The following is a 23,038-nucleotide window of genomic DNA, read 5'->3' as shown; positions in this document are numbered from 1 at the left end:
AAACCAAAATGTTTAATCCTCTGGATGGAGAATATCATGTGACCAATTCGGAAAAAAGGTTAGCAGACATCCCGTGTGCATGCTCTGATAACTACGGTAGCTTAACAACAAGTTGATGACATGATGGTTTGAACCCATCCATCCATTTTCCAAATCGCTTCTCCTCATGAGGGTCGTGGGCGTGCTTGCAGCCTATCCCACCTGTCTTCAGGTGGTCTGCAGGATACACCCGAAACAGATTGCTAGCTGAACTTGCAAAAATGTTATAGAAATAATGAAAAACAAATAGAAATACACGGAATATATTGTATGTCATATATTTTTAGGCAGTAGCTTTCAATTCACTTGAGACTAGGGCGCACACACGCACTCACACACTTGTTGTTTTGATAACATCAACGATCATAAATGGAAGGTAAAACTCTCACTAAGAATTTTGCAACACGACAGAATTACTTGACATTGTCTTACGTATGTCAAGAAAGGAGCCCGGTGCAAGGCAACCGTGATGAACACGACCAAAGACATTTTGCTCATTTATGGGTTTCAAAAGCAGCCGTGTATACACAGTCTGATGCCTTTCAAACAGCTGTTGTGATAAACCACTTACAATCTGTACTACAGTTCATCCAAATGCATCACACACTTCAACACTGTCAAGTCTGTGCATCGCTTTTTACCCGAGTGCTTCCCGTGGTGTTACTTGACATATAGTGCATAAAGACAAAAACATCATTACAGCAGCATCAAATGAAATTCAAATGATGCGCATGCAGCTTTGGATGTTGTAGAACGGAAAGTGGTCTATTCAGGCCCACGAAACAAACCCATGAGACATGCGGAGAATCGCTACAGATAATGGATGGATGGGTCTAGTGCAAAAATGCCATATTGAGATATAGGGTACCAAAAAAGGAAGTCCAGTTTTTGAACAGCATATTTACAGATGACCGAAGGCACCAGGTTAGCCGGCGAATTGTGCGAATCTGCAGATAATTGACTGCCGTTGAAATGCATTGAGAGGGGGAATGTTATTTTTTTGCAACACAGTATATAGTAACTCACCAATGACTGTTATCTGTAAAATGAGCGGTTGGTGTCGTGAAGGTTTCCTAACTTGCCTAAGCATTTTTTTCAGGACTAGGCAATCGGAACTATACAATACGTGAGACACCCAAGGTTAGCAATGTAAGCTGGAAAAATAGTAACAGGCAAAACAAAGATGTGCCAACAAATGGTCTGAATTATGAGGGGGAAAACTGGATGAAAAAGATAAGTAGTGATTGTCTTTCTGCAATGCCAAGGTTGTTCACACCTCTCTGTCACTTAGTATCAAGCAGGGTAGAAAATCCTTTTAAAAGGAAAATTAAAAAGTGATTTAATTCTCTAAGGGAAATAGGATTTTGGAAATAACAACTCTCCCATAACCAGAAGAAGGATGTCACATATCAAAGCTTGTTGCCTTAAGTTAATCTCCTTTGCAGCCTCGTTCTTTTACTGTTATAAATTTGGGGGTCTGCTTCTTTGCTGTCACTCTTGGCTTCCCATCACAAAGAGGGCAGCAAGCCAGAAAGATGAGACCAATAAATTGGCAGAGGTCATTTGTTATTTGATCATCCTTGAAAATCTTTCAGTGGAAATGGTGGCAGTGTGACTGTTTTTGTGTCCATGAAAGATCCCAGCTGTTTTCCTCATTTACCTTTTTATTTTTTGACACAAATGATTTGGGCTAAAGTACAGTCCACCTGGGATAGAAGCTATGATCAAATCCCTGCTATTATATATAATTGGAACACATCCTGTCGCGAAGAATGATGATGTGAAAGGCTTAACTGGACTTGCTGAAACGCCGTTCCATCAAAAACACCCACATCACTGAGTAATGGGTCTTTCGTTGAGCAAAAGTCAAACGCATACAGAACCGTTCGTTGTTATCTGCCATTTGTTTGGGGTGTACAAACCTGATGTTTACAAATGGCAAATTCTCTAGTTGGAAGCATGTGCACCATTCATCCCACAGAGTCAATCTTGTTTCATCATCACCAAGTGGGCCTGAGGAGGTGTCCGCCCAAATCGGCCTCCCTCCTCATACTGACTTCACATTATCCCATCATCCAGCCACCGATCTCCGCCCTCATCAGCGGAAATTCTGTACCCCCTCTACTCGTGCTTCCAGGCTCTTCATGACTGTCTAACGCTATTAAAGGCTCCCATAGACACTATGGAGTGGTGCGGGCTGCTTAAGTCTGACATGTGGAAGCAATTATTGCGGAAAAAGATGATTGATCTGTATAACAATGGAAAAATAGGAATAAACAAGGACTATGCTCTAATATCACATCAAAATAAATTCACCCAACACAATCCAAGACTTTCTTGCAAATCTCATAGTGAAACCCTGAACAATAATGACCCAAATTACTAACAGTTTATAATATTTGGATTATTTTATCTCCTTGACAAATATACATTGCAATTACTAATCGTGCAAAATGTAAATGCTGCACTAATGCTATTACCTATGAGAGGAGACATCGCTCCAGTTTTTTTTACGTCCGAACCATGGAAGAACGTTTGTCTGGCACATCTGATTCAATAAACGAACTTTTCATTATGGGATTCGTCCAGTCAAGGCTGAAAAAGGAACTGAAAAACGAATCTGGAATTAAATAGCTGTCTATTACTGATCACAATCTGGAGCACTTTGGAAAAATCTGACATCATTTGTTTGTATAATACGTAGCACATACTGTATCATTAGTGATGCCACACACTGGAGCGGTAAGCAGCCACCGAGAGTGCAATGGGGAGACGATTTTTTTAGTCTGGATATCGCAACTCTGGACGGCAATGTCAATTGGGAGAGTTGTACTTTTTGTGACGGGGCTCATTCTTAATCGTGAATATCCCATTTAATCACACTGTGAATGTTAAAACACACAATAAATTGTGTCCGGTAGTTGGAGTCGCACACTAGGACAGTAAAAAGTAATAAAATGTACATTAAGGGCATATAAAGCAAAATTTAAAGCTCAGACAGTCATTAAGCAATCTAAACTGTCTGGTAGTGCAGCAATCCTGATCAACCAAAAGTGTGCAAAACTGTCACATTGACAATGGGAAATACAAGTTAACTGTTTAAAAGTGAATTGCAAGGGAATATAAACTAGTGGGTTGTCTGCTACAAATGCATGCACATGCTGCATTTCACCGATTTTCACTTTCACGGGGTGTGTACTCATTTTCTTGTCAGAGGGTTAGACATTAATGGCTGTGTTATTTTTAGGTTCGCGTTTACAAGCTGTACATCCACTACTTTACAACACTTTAGAATTTCTACATATTAACATAAATACTGTGTATACACTGTGTATATACAAATTGAAAGACACGGGCATTTGATTAATTCCCTAAAATTGCTGGGCACAAAAAAAAAAAGAACATTAAACCGGAAGGCAACCCTCAAAGAATCTTTGCAATCAATTGTTCTATATGCACACGGGGAAACGTGCAAAATCCACCCATTTTTAGCCATCTTACGGGGCGGCCATTTTGTCACCTGTGTCAACAGAAAATGACATTGCAGTTGCTCAAGGCTCAGATAACGACCAATAACTGCACACATGTTTTCTGAAGCCAAGCTTTGCGTGGTCGGTAGCTGAGCCCTGAGCAACTGGGATGTCATTGTCAGTCGACAGAAGTGGCAAAATGGCCGCCTCCTAATATGAATAAAAATAGGTGGATTTTGCTGCTTGACTTATATTTCCCAAACGCAATATTAAAAGGGACACTTTTATGAGCTTAATATTGGCACTTATACGATAGGTTTGCTTGTAAAAATGACATCACTACTAAAATGCTCCCCCAAAAAGACTCTGTCGTGATTTGAGGGTATTTTTTCTGATGAGATTTACGACAAATTGACATTAATTTCTTTGGAGCTCGGCTTGTGATTTTTTTTTCTGGTTTCAGCGTCTTAGTCACTGTAGGGACGCAAAGCGTTGTAATATTGCTTGAATTATTTTTAGAAGTGGGATGAAATCTGAGTAGCTGCAGAAAAACAATGCAAGCATGGGGAATATGCAAATTAAACACAGAAAGGCCTGAGCTAAGATTCAAATCTTGAACCTTTGACTGCATACAGACCCAGTCACCTGGTGCTCCCCGCGACCCAGAAAGAAATAGTATTCCAGCATAGTTAGATGTGATTTATCCAAATATTCAGGCTATTCAGACTAGTTTTCAACAAGCTCTATTGATCTAAAGGGTGACCACTGTATCCTAAGTCAAACGCAATCCATTCTCACTATTGGTTCACCTCCGATTTGTTCTACCTTCCCGGAAATTGACAAACTTGCAATAGGAAGCTCCGTGAATGTGAATGAGCTGAGGAATTGGAACTGGAGTTTGAGCAGCTGTAAGACAGAGTATTTCAGTAACTTGCCAGATGGAGACAATGTGACGCTGAAGCCAGGAATTGACCAGTTGCCATGTGGATGAGTGAGCCGAAGGAATTGGAGCGTGAGGATGAGTTACAATAGGACACTCTAAACCAGGGGTGTCAAGATCTAGTCCTGAAGGGCCGCTTTCCTGCATGCATTCAATCTCTCCCGACTGCCTCCCACCTGATTCAAACGATCAGCTCATCGGGAAGCTCTGAAGAAGCCTGAAAGGTATCCTGCTCTTTTGAATAAGGTGCGTTGCAGCCAGAAGAGATGGAAAACGTGCAGGACACCGGCCCTCGAGGACTGGAGTTTGACACCCTTGCTCTAAAGTTTAGAGGACCTCTAAACAGGGGGTCTCAATCTCGCGGCCCGCGGGCCGCCCGCACCTTATTATGAAAGTTTAATGTTCGTGCGGCCCGCGGATTTGATACAGTGTAAAGTGCCAGTCTGTAGTTATAAAGCTTTAATTACAGTGTAATTAAAGCTTTATAACTACAGAAGTAGGCCTACTAATCCCAGAACTATGGTTTATGCTTAGGATCTCTGCTATTTGACAAGATTTTGATTTGATTGACAGGAGACCCATGCGCGGAAAACCTGATGCGGCCCAGCCTCACCCAGAGTCTGCCTCTAGTGGCCCCCAGGTAAATTTAGTTTGAGACCCCTGCTCTAAACCAAGTGTATTATTTGTTTGTTGGTGCAAGTTTATTTATTCCTCAGATGGTCACTCCATCCCCATCAGGCTGGTCACCTTATGTTAAGAGTATAGAAAAAAATGACTGGGACTTGAGGGATAGCCCCGAACAACACCACATCACACCGTGTACTTTGCTTTTCCTTTTCAACTTTTCAAGCCTCTTTCTGAGACTAGTGTTCTGCCGTAACATTTCACGAGTGGCGAGTCAAAATATGAATTGCCGTTGCATGATGCGGCAAAGTTGTAAAGTACTGTACAATCCGTTAATTGCACAGAAGTGTTCACAGATAGACGAAAAATATATTTCTGGGTTTTAGCCGCCGAAACACAACCGCCCGCCACGCTAACCGCCATCAAGACGGAAATACAATACACTGTGTACATGCACAAGTTTTATGTTTTACATCAACATTGGACCATATTTACAATTTCATATGTATTTATTTATTGGTATTTATTGACTGTGACTGCCACCTTTTAAACAACATGATCATCTCCACAGAATAGTATATAGACAAAATAAATGTGATTTCTAGCGTGGTTACCATGAAAATAAAAGGATATGCCATCTACGTTGGAAAGCGCTCTATCCTGCTTAGTAATTCTGGAGAAATGTTCGTCTCATTGAATAAAAAATAAAAAACAAAGAGAGGCAGCATCTGTGTGTGGTTGTGCGTGAGTGTGTGAGTTGATGTGGGGGTCCTTCTACCCACTCATCATCATGCGACCAAGAAGAGCTAAACCAGATGGTGGAATATTACTGTCCAGATTGAGCTGTTTCATCATAATTCACACCTTTAACAAACAACTCAAATGTAGGATACTCACAAGAATAAACAACTCGGCAATAACCAGCCCATAAAGCCATCTGGCTGACTTCACACCGGCCTTGCAACAAACTGACTCAATGCGAGTTCACTCAGTGCAAGCTAGGAGTTTTGTTCTACTTGGTCTTGTTTACGTCTGATTTCTCCCAGGGCCTTTTCAGGACGGCTGCCAGCCACGCTCACTTCATCTCGGTGCTCAGCAGTGACAACGTCCAGTCGTCCAACGTGGGTGTCTCCTGATCTTGTCTCATTGTCTCTAATTACGCCAAGCTTTGGCTCGGCCATCGGACAGCTGGGCACAACAACCTTCATCTTAATCACAAAGGTTAGGTCTTGCAGAGCTGAGTCATGCTTGCAGGATGCACCCATGAAAATAAAGGGTTCTCGTCCTGTCGAGCGCAAAGCCCATTAGCTCTTTAGGTTTTTTTCCCCTCTTTTCCTATTTTCTCTCCTCTCCTTTTTTCACTTATGTCATGACGTCACAACTATGACCTCACATGGAGCAGGCACATTCAAATGCAAACATGTAAATACAACAACAGAACAGATTCTTTTTGAAGCAGCTCTTCTATTAGAAGTTGTGCACCTTATTCAACTGTTGACTTTAAAAGGATTTATTGATCTTTGCAGTTTTTCAAACTCCCTGGAGCTCATTGGGGGAAATGAAAAAAGTATGACTGGCTGCAAATGAACGTTAATGGTGTTCAGACCCTGATTGTAACCCACCAAATAACATACAGAAGCTCAAAGCACATCAACACATATATTATTACACTTTTAATTCAATTTTAATTAATTATATTTTGTAAATGAGTCATTGACATTAATTTGACTTTGTCAATTTATATTACACCGTACGGAAAGCGCTTTGTTGCAGCTCCAGCTGTGGTGAAATGAGCTATAAAAACCAAAAGAAAAGTTGTATCGTATTGTATTGTATTAATGATGTCAAAATCAAAATGATAAAAGGGGTATTTAATATAAATAACATTGGAGACTACAAAAGTATATTTCCCTAGTGGGGTGAGAGAGGGGAGTAGCCAACTGCTAAGTAATCAGCGGCCATCACTATGTTATATTCAGTCATTTGCAGTCAAGGAGTAACTGAAAATTAAATGAACATTAAACTGTCCTCCTCTCTGAACTATAAGTTTTCCCATTCAAAGATTATCCAACCCAATCTCTAATGCGACTTCAAGATTTGAATAGAGTTTAAGTCTCCCTCAAAGTCAACATCTGTCGACATCAATCACGGACTCCTTTTGCAACCTGCACATGAGAATAGGGTGTATGCCTCATACAAACTCAAAAGTACATCTCTCTTCCTCTACTCTGAATGTGAACAGTCCGGTGAAATAATTATCTGCACAGCTGAAATATAGAGCCAGCTTCTCAAGCCAGAGACCGAACAAGGCTTTTCTGTTTCATGCTCTCTGGTGACTCTGGTGGCAGAATTTCGTGTTCAGACTTGGCTTGGCTTCAGATGCAATGCTCATAACGCAAGGACACAACCCCACAATCAGACAAGGAGGCTCGGCAGCGTGTTTCATGGGAGGCGAGGAGTTCACTTTGTGAAGTCCCATAAACAGTCAAAAACACAATAAATCTTGCGTGTATCTCCACTCGCACACACTCACAACAATATAAATCAACACGGAGTAGTTGGCTTCGCACATGCACACAGTGACACGGGTAAACCCCGATTGGTTGAACATAAACCAAGATGGTGGGATGAAATGTTAGACTGTGGTGATTAACAACCACAAAAGCCGCAGAGTCCCAGTTAGCCAAAGATTGGTGCAATTTGACCAGAGGAAAATTCATTTTTAGATCACCCGTTTATAACTCCCGACAAACAACTTATACTGCATGCCACATCTGGCATAATCATATTTATAGTGGCAACAAAAATAAGAGCATTTAAATCAAGCGCAGCCTTTTCTCAGAGCTCTTCTACGTCTGCTCGGTGAAAGTCAAAGTGGAGTTTTCTTTCATCACATAAGCACATAAGAGCTTTCTGGCGTTAACAAACAAGCAGTCGTTCTCCCATGGAATTAGACATGGACTCCGTCCAAACTAGATGATCTCGCTCGGTCCCTAATGTCTCTGAAAACAAAAGGGCCATTCTGGCTTGTTCAACCTCGATAGAGTGTGAACAAAATGACTCGCTATGATATAGTTACTTGTGGCTCAGATGAGAGTGCATAATAAACTGCAACAAATTGTGGGAGACACTGTCCTTACATTGATGCATATTTATGTTAACAATCTGGATTTTTGGGTGAAATGCAACCTGACATGCCAAGGAACATTCCTCGATAGGGAGGTAGAAATAACCGGGGCAAAGGATGCAGTGCCAGGTACTGTTTGTCAAGCATTTACAACCAGGTCAGTGCAAGCAAATAAAAAAAAAAGGCTGCTAATGGAGCCTGCTATTCATTATTATTCAACGGACGCATGAAACTTTCACAGGAATCAAGTAAGTATGCAGTCTCACGTCATGCCAAAGTTGATCATATCAACTTTCTTGCAGCTTCGATTCGGCTGACACTGTTCTCTCTCGATCTCAGTGACTCCCAGTGCAAGTCCAACGTGCATTAAACAGAGTGTAAAACATTCCCTTTCCTAATATATTACCTTGCTGTTGGACCAATACATCTGGTGAGGAGGTTTTATGTGGACGAAATGTTATGTTTATGGCCTCCTAGTAACAGCTAAATTAGTTCCCATTTGGAGCAACATAGACGCATGATAACAGATAACATAAAAATAGGAGGTCCTCTCTTTAATTCTGCTCCTCCGGCAGCAACATAACACAAATTTGTACGGAGGTCAGGCTGTGCCAAGGTCTATCACGAATTTAGTAATAAAATCATAATTACAGTAAATATTATATAAATAAATAAATAAATAATACAATTCTATGACATAACTATAAACCAAAGGAAAAACAAGGTTTTGTAACGCGAGTAATGTATTTGTACATCTCTGCGCAACACAGTCCATTCCACGCCATAAGTGACCTCTAAACCAGGTGTGTCAAACTCATTTTTGTTGTGGGCCTCATCGTAGCTATGGTTTACTACTGAGGGCCGTTATGGCTGTGAAGCCCCCAAAATGAGTAACTGCTGCATATTACATACACACAACAAATTGATGAATAGCTAATTTTGAGATAAGGTCAGTAAAATTGTCAAATATTCGTTACTTTAAAAGGGGCCTTGATCACAAATAAAAGGTTTGCAATACTTGAATAAGAGAATTTGAATTTCTGGTGTCTTGGAAAGAATCATGATACACATAATTTGCTTACGCAGGACACATAAACTGATGTGACAGGCCAGATCTGGCCCTCTGGCCTTGAGTTTGACACCTGTGCTCTAAGATTTTTAATGAAACATACAAACATGCCAAACTAATTATTGAATTAATTAAAAGTTTCAGGAAAATGTAAGATCATAAAATGAATTTTATGTTCAGTAGTTTGTTCAATTGAATTATTTCAAAAACCCAGATTCTCCCCGATACGAGAATGGTTTGACCCAAATTGTTACGTGCCACCTCTCGTTACCCGCCAATTACTTGAAGACGCAAACAATGGAGTTGTAGTTGACGCCACAACACAACAATCTGACGTCTGTTTTTTTTTTTTTTTGTTCTCCAAAAATGGGGGTATATCACTGAAATAAGTTTGAGAACCACTTCTCTAAACCATAAAAAGTGTGGTGAACATCGTAAAACTGAAGGATCTCTGTAACAGTTTGTAAATAAAGGCGCTTAGCTTGGGCTGGCCTGGTGGTCAAGTACTTAGCATGTCGGCCTCCCAGTTCTGAGGTTTGAGGTTCGAATCTTGGCAACTTCAAGTGTGGAGTTTGCATGTGAGTTTTCTTCAGGTTTGTGCGACTTTCTTGGACATTCCATAAACATGCAAGTTTGGTTCTTCGAGAAATCTAAAGGAGGGGTAGCCAACCGTTTTGAAACTGAGCTACTTCTTGGGTCAGTGACTGACTACCAGTTTGATACATATTTATAAAACAACTAATATCTCTCAACTACAACTACTTATTATCAACAATAGATTAACAAGTGTGTACATTTTCAAATTATTACTTCAACAACATACCAAGGAAATCACATTGTCCTGTGACAGGTGAGTTATTTTTAGAACATCCCCGCAGGCTACTTATCACCTTGTGGGAGCCACAGGCACCAAGTCGGTGACCCCTATGCTAAACTGTCCATAAGTGTGAATGTTTTCTTGACAACATATGACCTGTGATTGGTTGGTGGCCCGACCAGGGAATACATTACATCGCACCCAAAAGTCAACCCAACTCACCCCTGGCCCTAAAGAGGATAAGCGTGAGATGGATGGATGGGTGCCTAGGTCACAAAGTGTAAAGTGTTAATTCTTAAGTCTGAATGCTGGATAGGAGCAGAGTAGGTCAACTCCAGAACTGTTCATGTGACAAGAGGGACAAAAGTACCAGTAGGCCTTTTGGTGATACAAGGAACAAAAATGTTTTGCTGAATCTACTCTTTGTTTTTTGTCAAATGGTTGCACAAAATAAAATCATCTGGAGCCAGATATATTTTAAGTTGTTGTATAGTCTGCTTTAAAATGTGTCTGGCTCCAGATAATTTCATTTGTGCAACCATTTGACAAAATGAAATTGAGTAAATTGATTACACCATTTTTATGTTGTAGGCCAAAAGTGGTGAGAAAAAGAGTGTAGTAGTATATCACTGTTACAACATGATATCAATTATGACAAATGTTGAAATGCTTCCCAAATGTTGAGGCCTTTTTTCCCCCTTTTGATGAGTGATTGTCAGTGTTGTGCAGGCGTACACTAAAAAAATGCTAAATTTTCTCTTATTTCTTCAAGTTGCTGTTCAAAATAAAATCGTCTGGATCCAGATTCAGTCTTTAATAAGATGTAAATTGTCCCCTTAAAAAAGTGTATCTGGATTCTGATTATTTTAATTCATGCCACCACTTGACGAGATAAAATAGAGTAAATTCAACAAACATTCTTTTTCATTGTACTAATGAAATATTCTTTCAAGGCTCATTCATTCAAGCAAGCATTTGCATAGGAAGCAGCAACAACAACACAATTGGACTTGGCTGCACTGCAAGCTTTCAAACGAAAGCTAAACAACTGTGAGGAGGAAGACATGGAGCATCTGTGAGCTTGTGACGCACTACGTCATCATGTCTCAAGTTCATCTTCATCCTCTAAGTAGCGTCTCGCACATTCACACACACACACACACACACACACAACTTTCTTAACGAGACAAACAACCGCGACGTCTTTCGCTCGCTCTCTTTCTCTCTCTTTTGTTTTATTTATTTATTTATTTTACTTACGTTGGTTGCTAAATTTAAAGTTGTCCACTCGAAGGTCTGCGCTGCCAGCTTGAACGGTGTGTTTCTCGTTATGTTTGTACCCCTCCTCTCTCACGCATCTGGTCCCTAAAACGCGAGAGGACCTCCCCTCTCACTTCTCCACTCCACTCCAAGAAATTCCCTGCAGAATGGAATTATCAGTCGTATTTCGAAAGTTTCACATAAACACCAACGAGGCGTCAAAGTGTTCCTTCCTGCTTGCTGCTCCCCAGGTGACATTAAGAGGAAGTTGGGACTCATTCGTGAGCGCTCAGCGCGCGCTCCGCATTCAGACAACACCTGATGATCTGAGACGGGATGCCGAACGACAGATGAGCTGAGCTGAGCTCATGACATCCCGTACCCGTGCAGTAAGCACACATGGACAACGTGGTTGCGTCAACGCAAAGTGACTCTGACATCAATGCAAAGAACATGACAGCAAATATAGAGCAAGCGCTGTAAGAAAGGCACGAAATCCAAAAACTTGTACGTTACGTATATTTAAAACGCTTAGAAAACCACTTCCAATCGGCACCTAAATTCACACGCACGTCTTCAAATATGTCCTGGAAGCATGTGCATTTTGAAGCACGCGCACTACCGTGCCTCAGAGAGACCACACTTCACAAGCCACCATTTTTTTTCAGCAAAGCTGCTGGGAAAATGTCATCACAAACGACTGCTGGTATTCCCCCAAGTGACGAAGTAAGTACATTGCATTTGTTACACATGTTGTAATGACTGATCCAGCAAATCTGTTCGGGTCTCAATAGCAGAAAGATGGGGGCGAGACATGTCAGCATCCTGTATGTCACCAGTGTATTATCCATCCATTATCTTTAGCGCTTCTCCTCACAAGTGTCACGGGGGCCTGGAGTCTATCCCAGTTGCCTGAGGGCAGTAAGCGGGGGGCACCCTAACTGATTGCCAGCGTATCGCAGGGCACACATAGACTATGGGCAATTTAGAGTGTCCGATCAACCTGCCATGCATGTTTATTGGAATGTGGGACGAAACCGGAGTACCCAGAGGAAACCCACGCAGGCATGGGGAGAACATGCAAACTCCACACAGGAAGGCCAGAGCCGGAATCGAACTTGTGTATTATAGAATTAATGATAATATAAAAATATAATGTAATATTAGTGATTAATTGTCCCAGGATGGCCGAGTGGTCTAAGGCGCCGCGTTCAGGACCCAGTCTCCCCAGGAGGCCTGGGTTCGAACCTCGAATTTCCCCATTGTGGGACTAATAAAGGGAATATTATTATTATTAATTACTTAAAAACAATGCACATTGATGTTGATTGAACATTATTTGAGTATTATTGTAATTAATAGTGGGTTTTTAAAATGAGTGAAAAAAATCTAAACATTCTACACAATGTCCCTTTAACGTAATTCGAAAACTACAACCAAAACCACCAAAATGTATGTGCACATCTCAGTTACGCCTAAATCAATCTCTGAAAATATTGTCTCAATATTTTAGATTTTATGGCCATTAAGCTTTTTCCTCATTAAGCCATATTGTCCATAAAATCTGAAATATTGGTGTGATTGTTTTCATATTTTCAAACTTTGATGTGGGCATAGGTAGGGATGTCCACATACATTTTGGTGGCATTTGTTTTTAGTTTTCTCAAATCAAGGTTTGTTAAGCTTTTTTACATGAAGCGTTTTTACATTACCTGTATACCTACTTTAGTTGAGTATTTATATCGCCACTGACATTTTACACTAAATTCCTGCTTATAAAAACAGATAGCTGTTTTGATTGCTAGACTTCTTGATTGACTGAGACCTTAGGGACCTGTAAAAAAATTGTACAATTGATTTGGAGCAGCACGTTATTCCCCATCAATGGCCATTAAAGATTTTTTTTTAAAGTTGTTGGTTAGCCGAAATGATTTGTGGCAAATGTTGTGCGAGCCTAAAAACTACAAGCCTCTTCTTTTTTTTTTTACCCATTTCACTTTGAATTAGTTTTTTTTAATCCACCATTAAGACAAACCTACTGTAGAAACATACCGACAATGTCTAAGCAATATGAAAAAAATAAACCTAGTGTACATACACCTGCCACCCCCCCACACACACACTTGTGTGCATACATACAAGCATTTAAAACACATATTATGACCATATCTGCAAATACCATCAAAACAATTGTAGATATCGATAATGCCAAACCTCATCCACTTAAATGGCAAAAGTGATCAAATGTGTCCGAACCAAAATGATGTTGCAGATATCTGAAATTACATTTGTGGCTGGGAACAATGAATGCTTATCTATATTAATGTAATTTTCATCTAGTAAAAACTGCCTTAGCTCTTTCCGCAGCTGCACAAAAGGAAGGCTTGCTTGCACACGAGTTAGGCGGAGATTGATTGGCAAGCGGAGTCAAAGTCAACATAAAAAAGATGAGTTTGTCTATCTGGAATTAACATTGTAAGTATGAACATCATTACATTTTCAATCATTGGGACTTTTCATTCAACATCTGTAACAGATTTGTGAAAAGTTGAAACAACAGATGGAAATATCTGTAATTAAATTTTGACGAGACAAAAATATATTTTGCCTTGGACAAATGCACTTCTGTCATTCATGTGTATGGAGTTTATGGCAAGCGAATTCAACAATTAAAAGCTGAGTTTAACTATCAGGAATCGTTAACATCGTCGACATTAGACCAACAAACACCATACACATGACGAGCAATTGATATGTGGGAAGAAAGAATGGAGTTATTATTGATATCTTTAATGTTCTTTTCTTGTCTGTTACACATCCATCCATCCATCTTCTGTACCGCTTCTCCTCAGAAGGGTCGAGGCGTGTGCTGGAGCTTATCCCAGCTATCTTTGGACATTAGGCGTAGGACACCCTGAACTGGTTGCCTGCCAATTCCAGGGCACACAGAGACGAACAACCATCCGCGCTCACACTCATACCTAGGGGCAATTTAGAGTGTTCAATTAACCTGTCATGCATGTTTTTGGAATGTGGGAGGAAACCGGAGTACCCGGAGGAAACCCAATCAAGCACAGGGACAACATGCAAACTTCAAACAAACTCTGTTTAATGGTCATCTATGTTTCCACTCTCACCTGTGATTCCGAGCTGTGGGATAAAGTGTGATGTGACAATATCAGGCTGGAGCGATGGGTTAATGATATCTATGAGAAGGTAAAGGAGAATGTCATGAGGTGGTACAGACTTGTGGTCAGAACAGAGGATGATGACCCTGTTAAGGAAGCTATAAGTTTAACGTTAGAAGGAACAACAAGAGGAAGGTCAAAGAAGGCATGGAAACATAACTTACAACAGCATTTGCTCCACAGTGAAAGTGAAAGCAGAGGAAGCTCAAATCAGCAGTCTCTGGAGGTTTCCGACCTTGCAGGTAGTGGGGGAAAAAAAGAGTTCTAAAAGTAGAATCTGTACTCCCATTTCTCCTCGGTCTGCCATTGTAAATTGAAGGCCGTATCAAAGGATAAGCGGAGCTGCAGCATTAGCACAGTCAAAGCTAAGCATTAATTAACAGTTTTGCCATCCTTAGCTCTTCAAAAATGTCAACATACTTGTTAAGATTGGTTTTCAATTTGGTGGTGTGGGGTAAAGTGGACCGACCCCCACATACTCGCAGTTCAGCCCCCGCTGGATTTACGTATTCACAGATTTTTTTAAACATTTTTTTGTGGAAAATGCATATTGAATGTGGACCTGCATGTTTTGGGGGTGGGCTTTTTATTTTCCCCCCAATTCATTTCAATGGGCACCATTATATGCAGATTTGTTCCATTTACAGGCCGGCCTGAGAATAGCAGGGGTCCACTGTTTATGTTTAGTGATGTCATATGTCACACAACTACACTGATTAAAAAGTATAGTTCAATTAGCGATGGGAAACTTTGTACAAGTGCCAATTGTTTTGCAGTCTGGATGTATTAGGGTGAGGCAGTCTCAGGCTCCAGAAGTCACCCAAAAACAAAAAAAGAAAAACACACTAAAGTTGGATTATTTTGGTCATTACTTTAAGGGGAAAAAACAAGCTCATTGAGGGGTTGGAAACATAAAATAAACATTAGCAACACTGAGTAAACTAAGCCTCAATGCATGTCCTTAGAAAAAAAAACTGCATACAGCCTACTCCACAAGATCATATGTAACAAGTTTATTCATGTTTTGTTTTAATAATTGGAACACTACTCTACATTAAGAAAAATATGGATGGCCGAGTGGTCTAAGGCGCCGCGTTCAGGACCCAGTCTCCCCAGGAGGCCTGGGTTCGAATCTCGAATTTCCCCATTGTGGGACTAATAAAAGGAATATTATTATTATTATTAAATAAATGAATTAATATATAAAATTAAAAAAAATAGAACAATAATGATGGCGCACTGACACCAGTGCAGTGTCAAGACATGCAAGTTTGAGATGAATTAGCCTTTAACTGTTTAGAGCTGTGATTGAATAGAGTTCATTCTGTCTCTTAATGTCATTTAGATCTATGTTCAGTAAATAGAATGTTATTTACAGATATAAACAACATTAAATAACAATAAATAAATACATGTAAAATCACTTCATATTCAGATATTTTCTCAGAGTATTAGATAAGATGTACATTTCTTACATTTTCCCTGCTCGTTGTTGCCGTCAATATCAACACCTATTTAAACCTGCTTGTACATATAAACCAAAATGTTGTTCTTCCATCAGTACAGCTGAAATGAGAGTCAAAGAGGGCATTAAGTCATATCCTAAATCAAGACAGAACATGATTTAAAAAAAAAAAAAAAGGATCATCTTCCCACTTCAAAGCTGTCGCCTGTGTCAGCATGTTGCTAATTCTGAATGCTGTGCTCACAACTGGGAACAGTTGAATGCGGTAGGTGAGGAGAAAATAATAGTCTATCAATAGAAAAATATGTATGGAATAATATAGTGGACACGAGATAAATCATTGACGGTATCTCCTCTATCTAGATCCTTAACATCATTAGAATTGTATTGTTTATGTAAGAAAAATATACCGTAGAACAAGAATCTGACATGTTGAGACGCTGCTCCAAGATTTACTGTTGTTTAATAAATAAATACAGCCACACAAACAGAATCTTGATATTTTGCAACTACAGATCACAGTGAGAGAGAGCAAACAGAGATGTCTTGGAAGGCTACATTTGCATGGCTTACTCGTAGTACTTTGAATGATAGGACTGCATGACGAGGTCCAACTTAAACACGGCAGCCCGGGTGTAATCTCACTCTCCACATAAATCAGACCAATCTTGGCTCTGTCAACAGTTTTGGATAGTTGTGTCCACTGATCTTTATGAATCCCAAGATAGCGCTTCCTTCCGAGGATCTGATGGCAGGTGAGCAGCAGCTACGGCGTGCCGCTTATGCAGACATTAAATCAGACCAGTGCTGAGAAGGAAAATACACAGAGTGAACAAAACCATCGGGACTACACGTGTAACTTGAAAAGTTGCAAATATGGGAGTTGGTCCCCCTTTGCACCTACAGCAACTTTCTAAAGTTTTTTGAAGTGCATGTGTGGGAATTATAGTGTATTCGTTCAGAAGAACATTTCCGATGTGTAAGGTCGCGTATGTTGAACATGAGGGTCATGCAGGTCATTGAGGTCACGGCTTTCGTGTTCTTCCACACAAGAGATTTGCGGAGGATTGTTGAATTGAGAAATGCTGTAACCAACCAAAGACAAAGTGCAGAACATGTGGCTTTGTTTATTAATCTGTCAGTCAGGACACTCCTTCCTAAACATGGTTTTCTTCTATCAATGCTTTTGTTTCTGTTACCAGCAGGTTATCTTAGAGACGGTCTGAGAAAGGATCTGTTGCTAAGAGAACCACTGCAACACCTGGATGTCACCCAGGATTGTAAAAGTGAAGAGAAGAGCCTGCTTTGAGTGCAACAGAGAGAAATCACTGGGAGGAGGCATTTGAAATGAGCGATGTCAGGATTGTTTTTATAAGGATGGACATACCGGTTTATCCCCTCCAAGCTCTTGACCAGCTTAGCGAAAGACTTTAAAAGGGGAGTAAATGGGGTGTGACACTCAATGAGCATGAAGAAAATGAGAGTTGCATAGCAGCGCGGTTATATAAGAGAGGGAGTGAGTAAAATGGACAAGATGAAGTGGCCGTGTAAAGAGGTCAGAGACAGCAACAACAGACTGAGGGAGAAACAAGAGGAAGCAGTCAAGACTTGAGACATGGATGTTGTTTTATCAAGTTCACTTTGTCGCCTGCTTCTTTCTCCCTTTCCAAAATACACGATGACATCACACCAAGCATGGGAAACTTCCACATAGCCATACAGAGCTTCAACAGTATTTCACTGATATCTTCTTTGTTTGCTGCCTTTTGAGGTCTTTTGAGAATCATCTGTCCAACCCGCAACACACGAGTACAAAGTAGATGATAGAACTTTGCCAGGTTGGCTAATAATACAGAAGTCTTGTTGCCATGATAAATATTTACCAATAAAGCAAATAAAACATAAATTAATTTAAAAAAAATAGTAATCTGAACCATTTCTGGTACCCTTTGTAAATCTTGTCAATGTAGGCATACTGTAGATCTGGAAACATATGGAGGCCATTTTGATAACCTCAATTTATGGGAATGACTGAAAATGAAAACAAAGCTAAGTCAAAACACACTTTGACAACAACCACAAATGTGGTTTATTCACATGAATGTATATTTCCAAAGACAAAGCTGGGGATATTAACACCTGCAGGCTTTCCTCTGTATTCTACAAGCCACTTATACTGGCACCAGCTCCCGTATTTCATGGTCTACCTCTTTAAAACTAAAGCATTTCTCCCAGCAAGCAACAAATAGATACTGTAAATCAAACAACAAACCAGAACAATATGAGAACATGATGAGGCAAGTGAAGGGAGGAGATCACAGCCGGGAGACAAAATATGGATTCAATTATGATGGCTGATACAACAAACTCATCCCGAGAGTAGCCGTTCTCAGGCAATTTCAAGTCTTAATGTCCAGAATTTTGATGAGAACATTAACATTCAGTGGGGTTGCACACCATATCGGAGACCTCGCTTCGCAAGTCTCCAATGTTGCTCTTTTCCATTGTTGTAAACAAGAACGTGTACGTGCTGATGCGCTGCAGAAGCAGCAACCGCCCTCGCTAGACAATCCCGGTGTGGATTCCTGGGCGGGATGATTCCGCTTTCAGATGAAGAGACCGGAACGTCAGCAGCTGATTTTGAAGAATCGTGGTCAAGTTTGCGATGAACATCTGCTTGGCAATGACATCAACAAAAGAAAAAAAAAAAAAAATAGCTCGTTCACACAGTTTCAGATTGACGTTTGGGATTTGTCAAACAGGTTTTCTGACTTCAATGTCTCTCAGTCTCTCTGCATGTGCGGACCTCTGATGCACCGTTGAGCCGCGTAAGCTGTAAAAGTTAAAGAGTAGTCCAAAAGGCAGACGCCTCGCTCAGGTAGCCACTGAAGTGACGATTTGGACCACCTCGCCGTTCTCTCCCTGGATGGTATCTTTCACCTCCAAGTCTGCTTGCAGGGCAGGAGCAAGCTCAGCAGTCTGAGACAAAAAAAAAGGAGAGGGGGGGAAGATGATGCCTGAAATCTTATGCATGATTTTGTACAAAAATTGTTTTCATGGGAAATCGGAGTTGCCGCGTACACGCAATGTTTATGGATAGAATCTGTATTCATATGGTCGTTCATTTAATATCAAGGCTTGCCAAAAGTTTTAGAAACGTTTCCATTCGAAGTTTCAAAACAACCTTGTCCCCACTCTGCCCCGGCCTGGCCCGGCCTCCGTTGCCTCGCCATTACAACAGGCGCCAATCAATTACAATGGGATCAAATGAACTGTGCAAGCCTACACTGCAAACTTGCAGTTTGCGAGGCTCTGAAACAGATTTCATGAGTGGCTGAGTCTCGGCCACTGGTTTTACGGGCATTCGGAATATGAATCGCAGTTGCATGATGTGGCAAGTGTTCACACAAACGGTAAATCCATTCTGGGGTTCAAGCAAGAGAGAGAGAGAGAGAGAGAGAGACGCAGCCACCTGCCACCAAGGTATTAAAATACAGTATATAGAGCACACATATGTGTTTTACAAGACTCAACCATATTTAGTTTCATTTGTACCTGTGGATGAAGTGAGTGAAGCTCGAGTAACTCCCATCTTTCAATAAATCCAATAATTTCAATAAAAAATGTTGTCTTTATTGTAGTACTCTTTCTGTAGCAGCCTGTGTGTCCCTTGACTGACTGTGAAGTGTGTGACAGTCCTAAAGAGAAAAGTGTATATATTGAAAGAGGGCTCACGCTCTTTCACTTGAATGGACCAGGCAACGTGCGCACAGTTGCTACTGTATTTTTATGACTAGAAGGCGGCGGGCTGTCTCTCGCTTGCCTCGAACCAGGAAATGGGCATGTGCATTGGAGTTCCTTGCCACATCGCTTGAAGTAACGCCTGCATCTATCAGCCAATCGAATGACCGTGACATCACGGCCTTTTTCAGCCTGTGTTCCAGAACCAAGTTGGAAGAGGTTTGGAGTAACGATTCCATTGTAACAGCACGGCCTTGAAAAAGTGTAATGGAAAAGCGACCACACAGAGCGGAACCAGGCCGTTTCAGGGTAGAACCGGTGCCATGGAAAAGGAGCATTTGATGACAGTATATGGTCCACAGTGTTCCGCATGTCTGGCCTAAAGTCAGCCCGGATAGAAAATGTATTGATGGGTGTTTAGATCTCCCGGTCCTGGCGTGTGATTTCTTTGGATACTTCCTCCCACATTCCCAAAACATGCATGCAAGTCAACGAGATAGGCGGCAGCTGACCCAAGTGAAGACAAGTGAAATGGACAAGTCTGGTTAGATGGATAGTTTCGTGAGCAGTTTTGACTTCATTCATGTAAATTTAAATGTATTAAGATTATATACAAACGTTGTCTCATCATCCAGGCATTTTTCATCGTTATTAAAATTAGCCCCAAGATTTGATTTGAAATCAGGTCCCCAAGTGGACGTGTTCAAAACAACACATTTGTTGTCTAATTGTAAAACAGCATTCATCAAAGCAAACCTGGCAGACCACAGCGCTGTTTTTGTGGATCGAGTACGTCGTACATAAGGAACACTGCTCTTACAGTTGGTGGGCATGCAGACAGTTTCTTCTTTACAAAGGAACGAATCCCAAACTACAGGCCTGGCATAAATATGACATAATAGGATTTTTTTAGGTGCCTCATTTTGACAATGCTGATGACGCAATTTGTATTTGAATGCCCTCTGACTGCGGTTGGTGTGTGCGTGCAAACTGAGATGACTGTCAGGAGTGAGTCACTGCCAGGGCTCCATCAAACACACCTGCAGGGTTTTCTCGCTGTTGCCCAGCACACTCAACACAGCTGCATCCCAGCATGTCACATATTTTAAGCATTGCTTATTAAAGAGGCCAACTAAAACTCGCATGGATGATTTTCATTGAAAATCTCAAAATATGGCCACAATGAAGTATCACAGCCATTTGGAAGGATAACAATCTTATGGTTATACTTTTCAAAGACTGTTCTGACATGATTTAATGTTTATGTGTATTTAGCTAGTGTGCTGGCACTCTATGGTGGCTGGGTTACACTCCGCAGGGGGTACGCACAAGAACAATTTCTAACAGATTATCACCATCTTGAGGAAATTGTACCGCATGTTATTTTTGACACGGAATTTATCCAGTGTACTGTACAGAAATGCAAATGCAGAGAATAAATAAATCAAAACGTGAGAGTAATTTTGCAAGAACTTGTATAAATGTTACCATGTGTTTGGAAACAGATGACAGTAAGTCTCTCAATTCCACACTGTTCAAAGAGATGTGCAGTGTTCCCTCGGAACTTCGCGCTTCACGGCTTCAGTGCCTTGTGGGTTTTTTCCCAAATATTCATTAAAAAAAAAAAAAAAGAAGTAGAAGATAAAATTCAGCCGCACCGGCAGCCATATTACTTTGAGACTTTGTACATACTCTCAGGCACTCCTTCAAGGCGTATGATTGGTTTCCGCCGCTAGATCGACCAAAGAGAGCGCAAATGGATTTATTCCGTGAGCTGATTGGCTACGATGACCAGGCATCTTAATCTTTTTTTGTTTTGTAAGTCAACCTCCACTTCACAGGGGGTTCTGGTCTCCATTAACCGCGATAAACGAAGGACTACTGTACATACCAGCACTAACCTTTGGCTGAACTTTGTACTGTAAATCAGCAGTGTTTACAGTTTGGACATCAAAACCAAACTGTCATAGCACACTCTGTACCGCTCGTTGATTCATGTTTGTGACTTCATAGCACTGTTTCAGTTATTATTCCCAGTTAAACTGCTGTAATACTTTTGAGCTGTTATGTAGCGCACGTGAATGATTTATTGGTTGGTTAGATCTAAAGATGCTCTGAATATGAACACCCAGTTTGATTAAAAAAAAATACTTTAACACACTGGGTAACTAATGTAGCAAATACACACCACATTATGACGTCCTCAAATTGAATAGAACCATTTAACAGAATCTGAATCGGATCAAAAGACACCGAGTAGTTAACAAGTAGTTTCCTTGACAACATCCATACCCAACTAGAATCAAGCCCAAATGAAAGCAGGCTGTTGAATGATCCAACGGCTTGATGCAGTTGCAAAAGAACAACCAAAAATGACATCAATCACTTCAGAAAACAAACAGTTGGCTTGCTTGCCGTAGTGCAGTTTCTGAAATGCAGTTCATGTGGTGTCAATCATAGTGGGAACTATTTGCAATTTGCATCTGAAACCTTCAGGACACTTTAAAACTCAACCAGCAAACTGTTACTTATTTCACATCCCGGTGGCAGTCATGCTTGAAGAATTCCAAGCGTAGCAGAAATCTGGCTACAAATAATTTATTATTATTATTATTATTATTACATCAATGTATGTACTGTATGGTTGATTCAAATGCAAAGAAATATCGGATGCTCCACACAATTACACAATTGTTGGTACCCCTCTGTTAATGAATATACAACCCAGAGGGGTCACAAAAATAATTTGAATCTGACCAAAGTAGCAATGAATTTCAGGAAAATTAACCAACTTAACTTACGTCCCATAATTTCCAAATTTCCAACCATCACGGCTCACTTGTTTTCGGTACTTTCAATTCTAATAAATGCTAGTATATTTAACAACAAAATAAAATGAAAGAAAAACTCTATGTAACAATAAATACCAATTAAATATATACCTTTTGACTAATAAAACAAATGAGGCAGAGGATGGAGTAAACATAAGGGCGTAACATTTTACAATTTTTAAATTATATTATAAAGTACAAAGTGCGATGCAAAGTTCTTAGCAGTGAAGCACCCAAGGAAGGACGCTCGAGAGTAATACAACGAATCAAGATAAATATTTATATTTGTGTTATCTTTGTTCCTCTTGCAGTTGTTTTTCAACCACAACGTAGAGGTGGGCCATATGGGGAAAAAAATCTTCTATCGCGATATAGGCAATTTTATGTCGCAAAAACAATATGCCACAATAGTTTATTATATAAAAAAAATAAATAAATAACTTTTCTAATTTTATTTAAAAGTGACA

At 40.4% G+C, this 23,038-nt stretch overlaps 1 protein-coding gene and 1 long non-coding RNA gene across 3 annotated transcripts in view; both read right to left on the bottom strand.

The window, feature by feature from the left end:
* LOC148335441 (uncharacterized) overlaps window positions 1-11,883 on the bottom strand; it is a 37,445-nt gene extending 25,562 nt beyond the window's left edge. Inside the window, exon 1 of the long non-coding RNA XR_015843991.1 lies at window positions 11,347-11,883. This is a non-coding gene — a long non-coding RNA (uncharacterized LOC148335441). The remainder of the gene's footprint in view (window positions 1-11,346) is intronic.
* Window positions 11,884-16,445: 4,562 nt separating this feature from the next.
* banp (BTG3 associated nuclear protein) overlaps window positions 16,446-23,038 on the bottom strand; it is a 43,387-nt gene continuing 36,794 nt past the window's right edge. The window contains exons 13-14 of one of the 2 annotated variants that reach the window (XR_015844164.1): window positions 18,806-18,978; window positions 16,446-18,672 (exon numbers count right to left, since the gene is read on the bottom strand). Coding sequence is in view for 1 of the 2 variants with exons in the window: in XM_088299624.1 (XP_088155750.1) it covers window positions 18,874-18,978 (105 nt within the window). In the remaining variant the exon portion in view is untranslated. Of the gene's footprint in view, window positions 18,979-23,038 lie in introns of both variants that reach the window. The other variant, XM_088299624.1, reaches the window with a different exon arrangement.

Source organism: Idiotropiscis lumnitzeri, chromosome 6, assembly GCF_059441095.1.
Source record: "Idiotropiscis lumnitzeri isolate Australia: NSW breed Sydney's pygmy pipehorse chromosome 6, RoL_Ilum_1.0, whole genome shotgun sequence".
Classification (NCBI taxonomy): Eukaryota; Metazoa; Chordata; class Actinopteri; order Syngnathiformes; family Syngnathidae; genus Idiotropiscis; species Idiotropiscis lumnitzeri.
The sequence above is the reverse complement of the archived record's forward strand: the minus strand, read 5'-3'. Positions and strand labels throughout refer to the sequence as shown.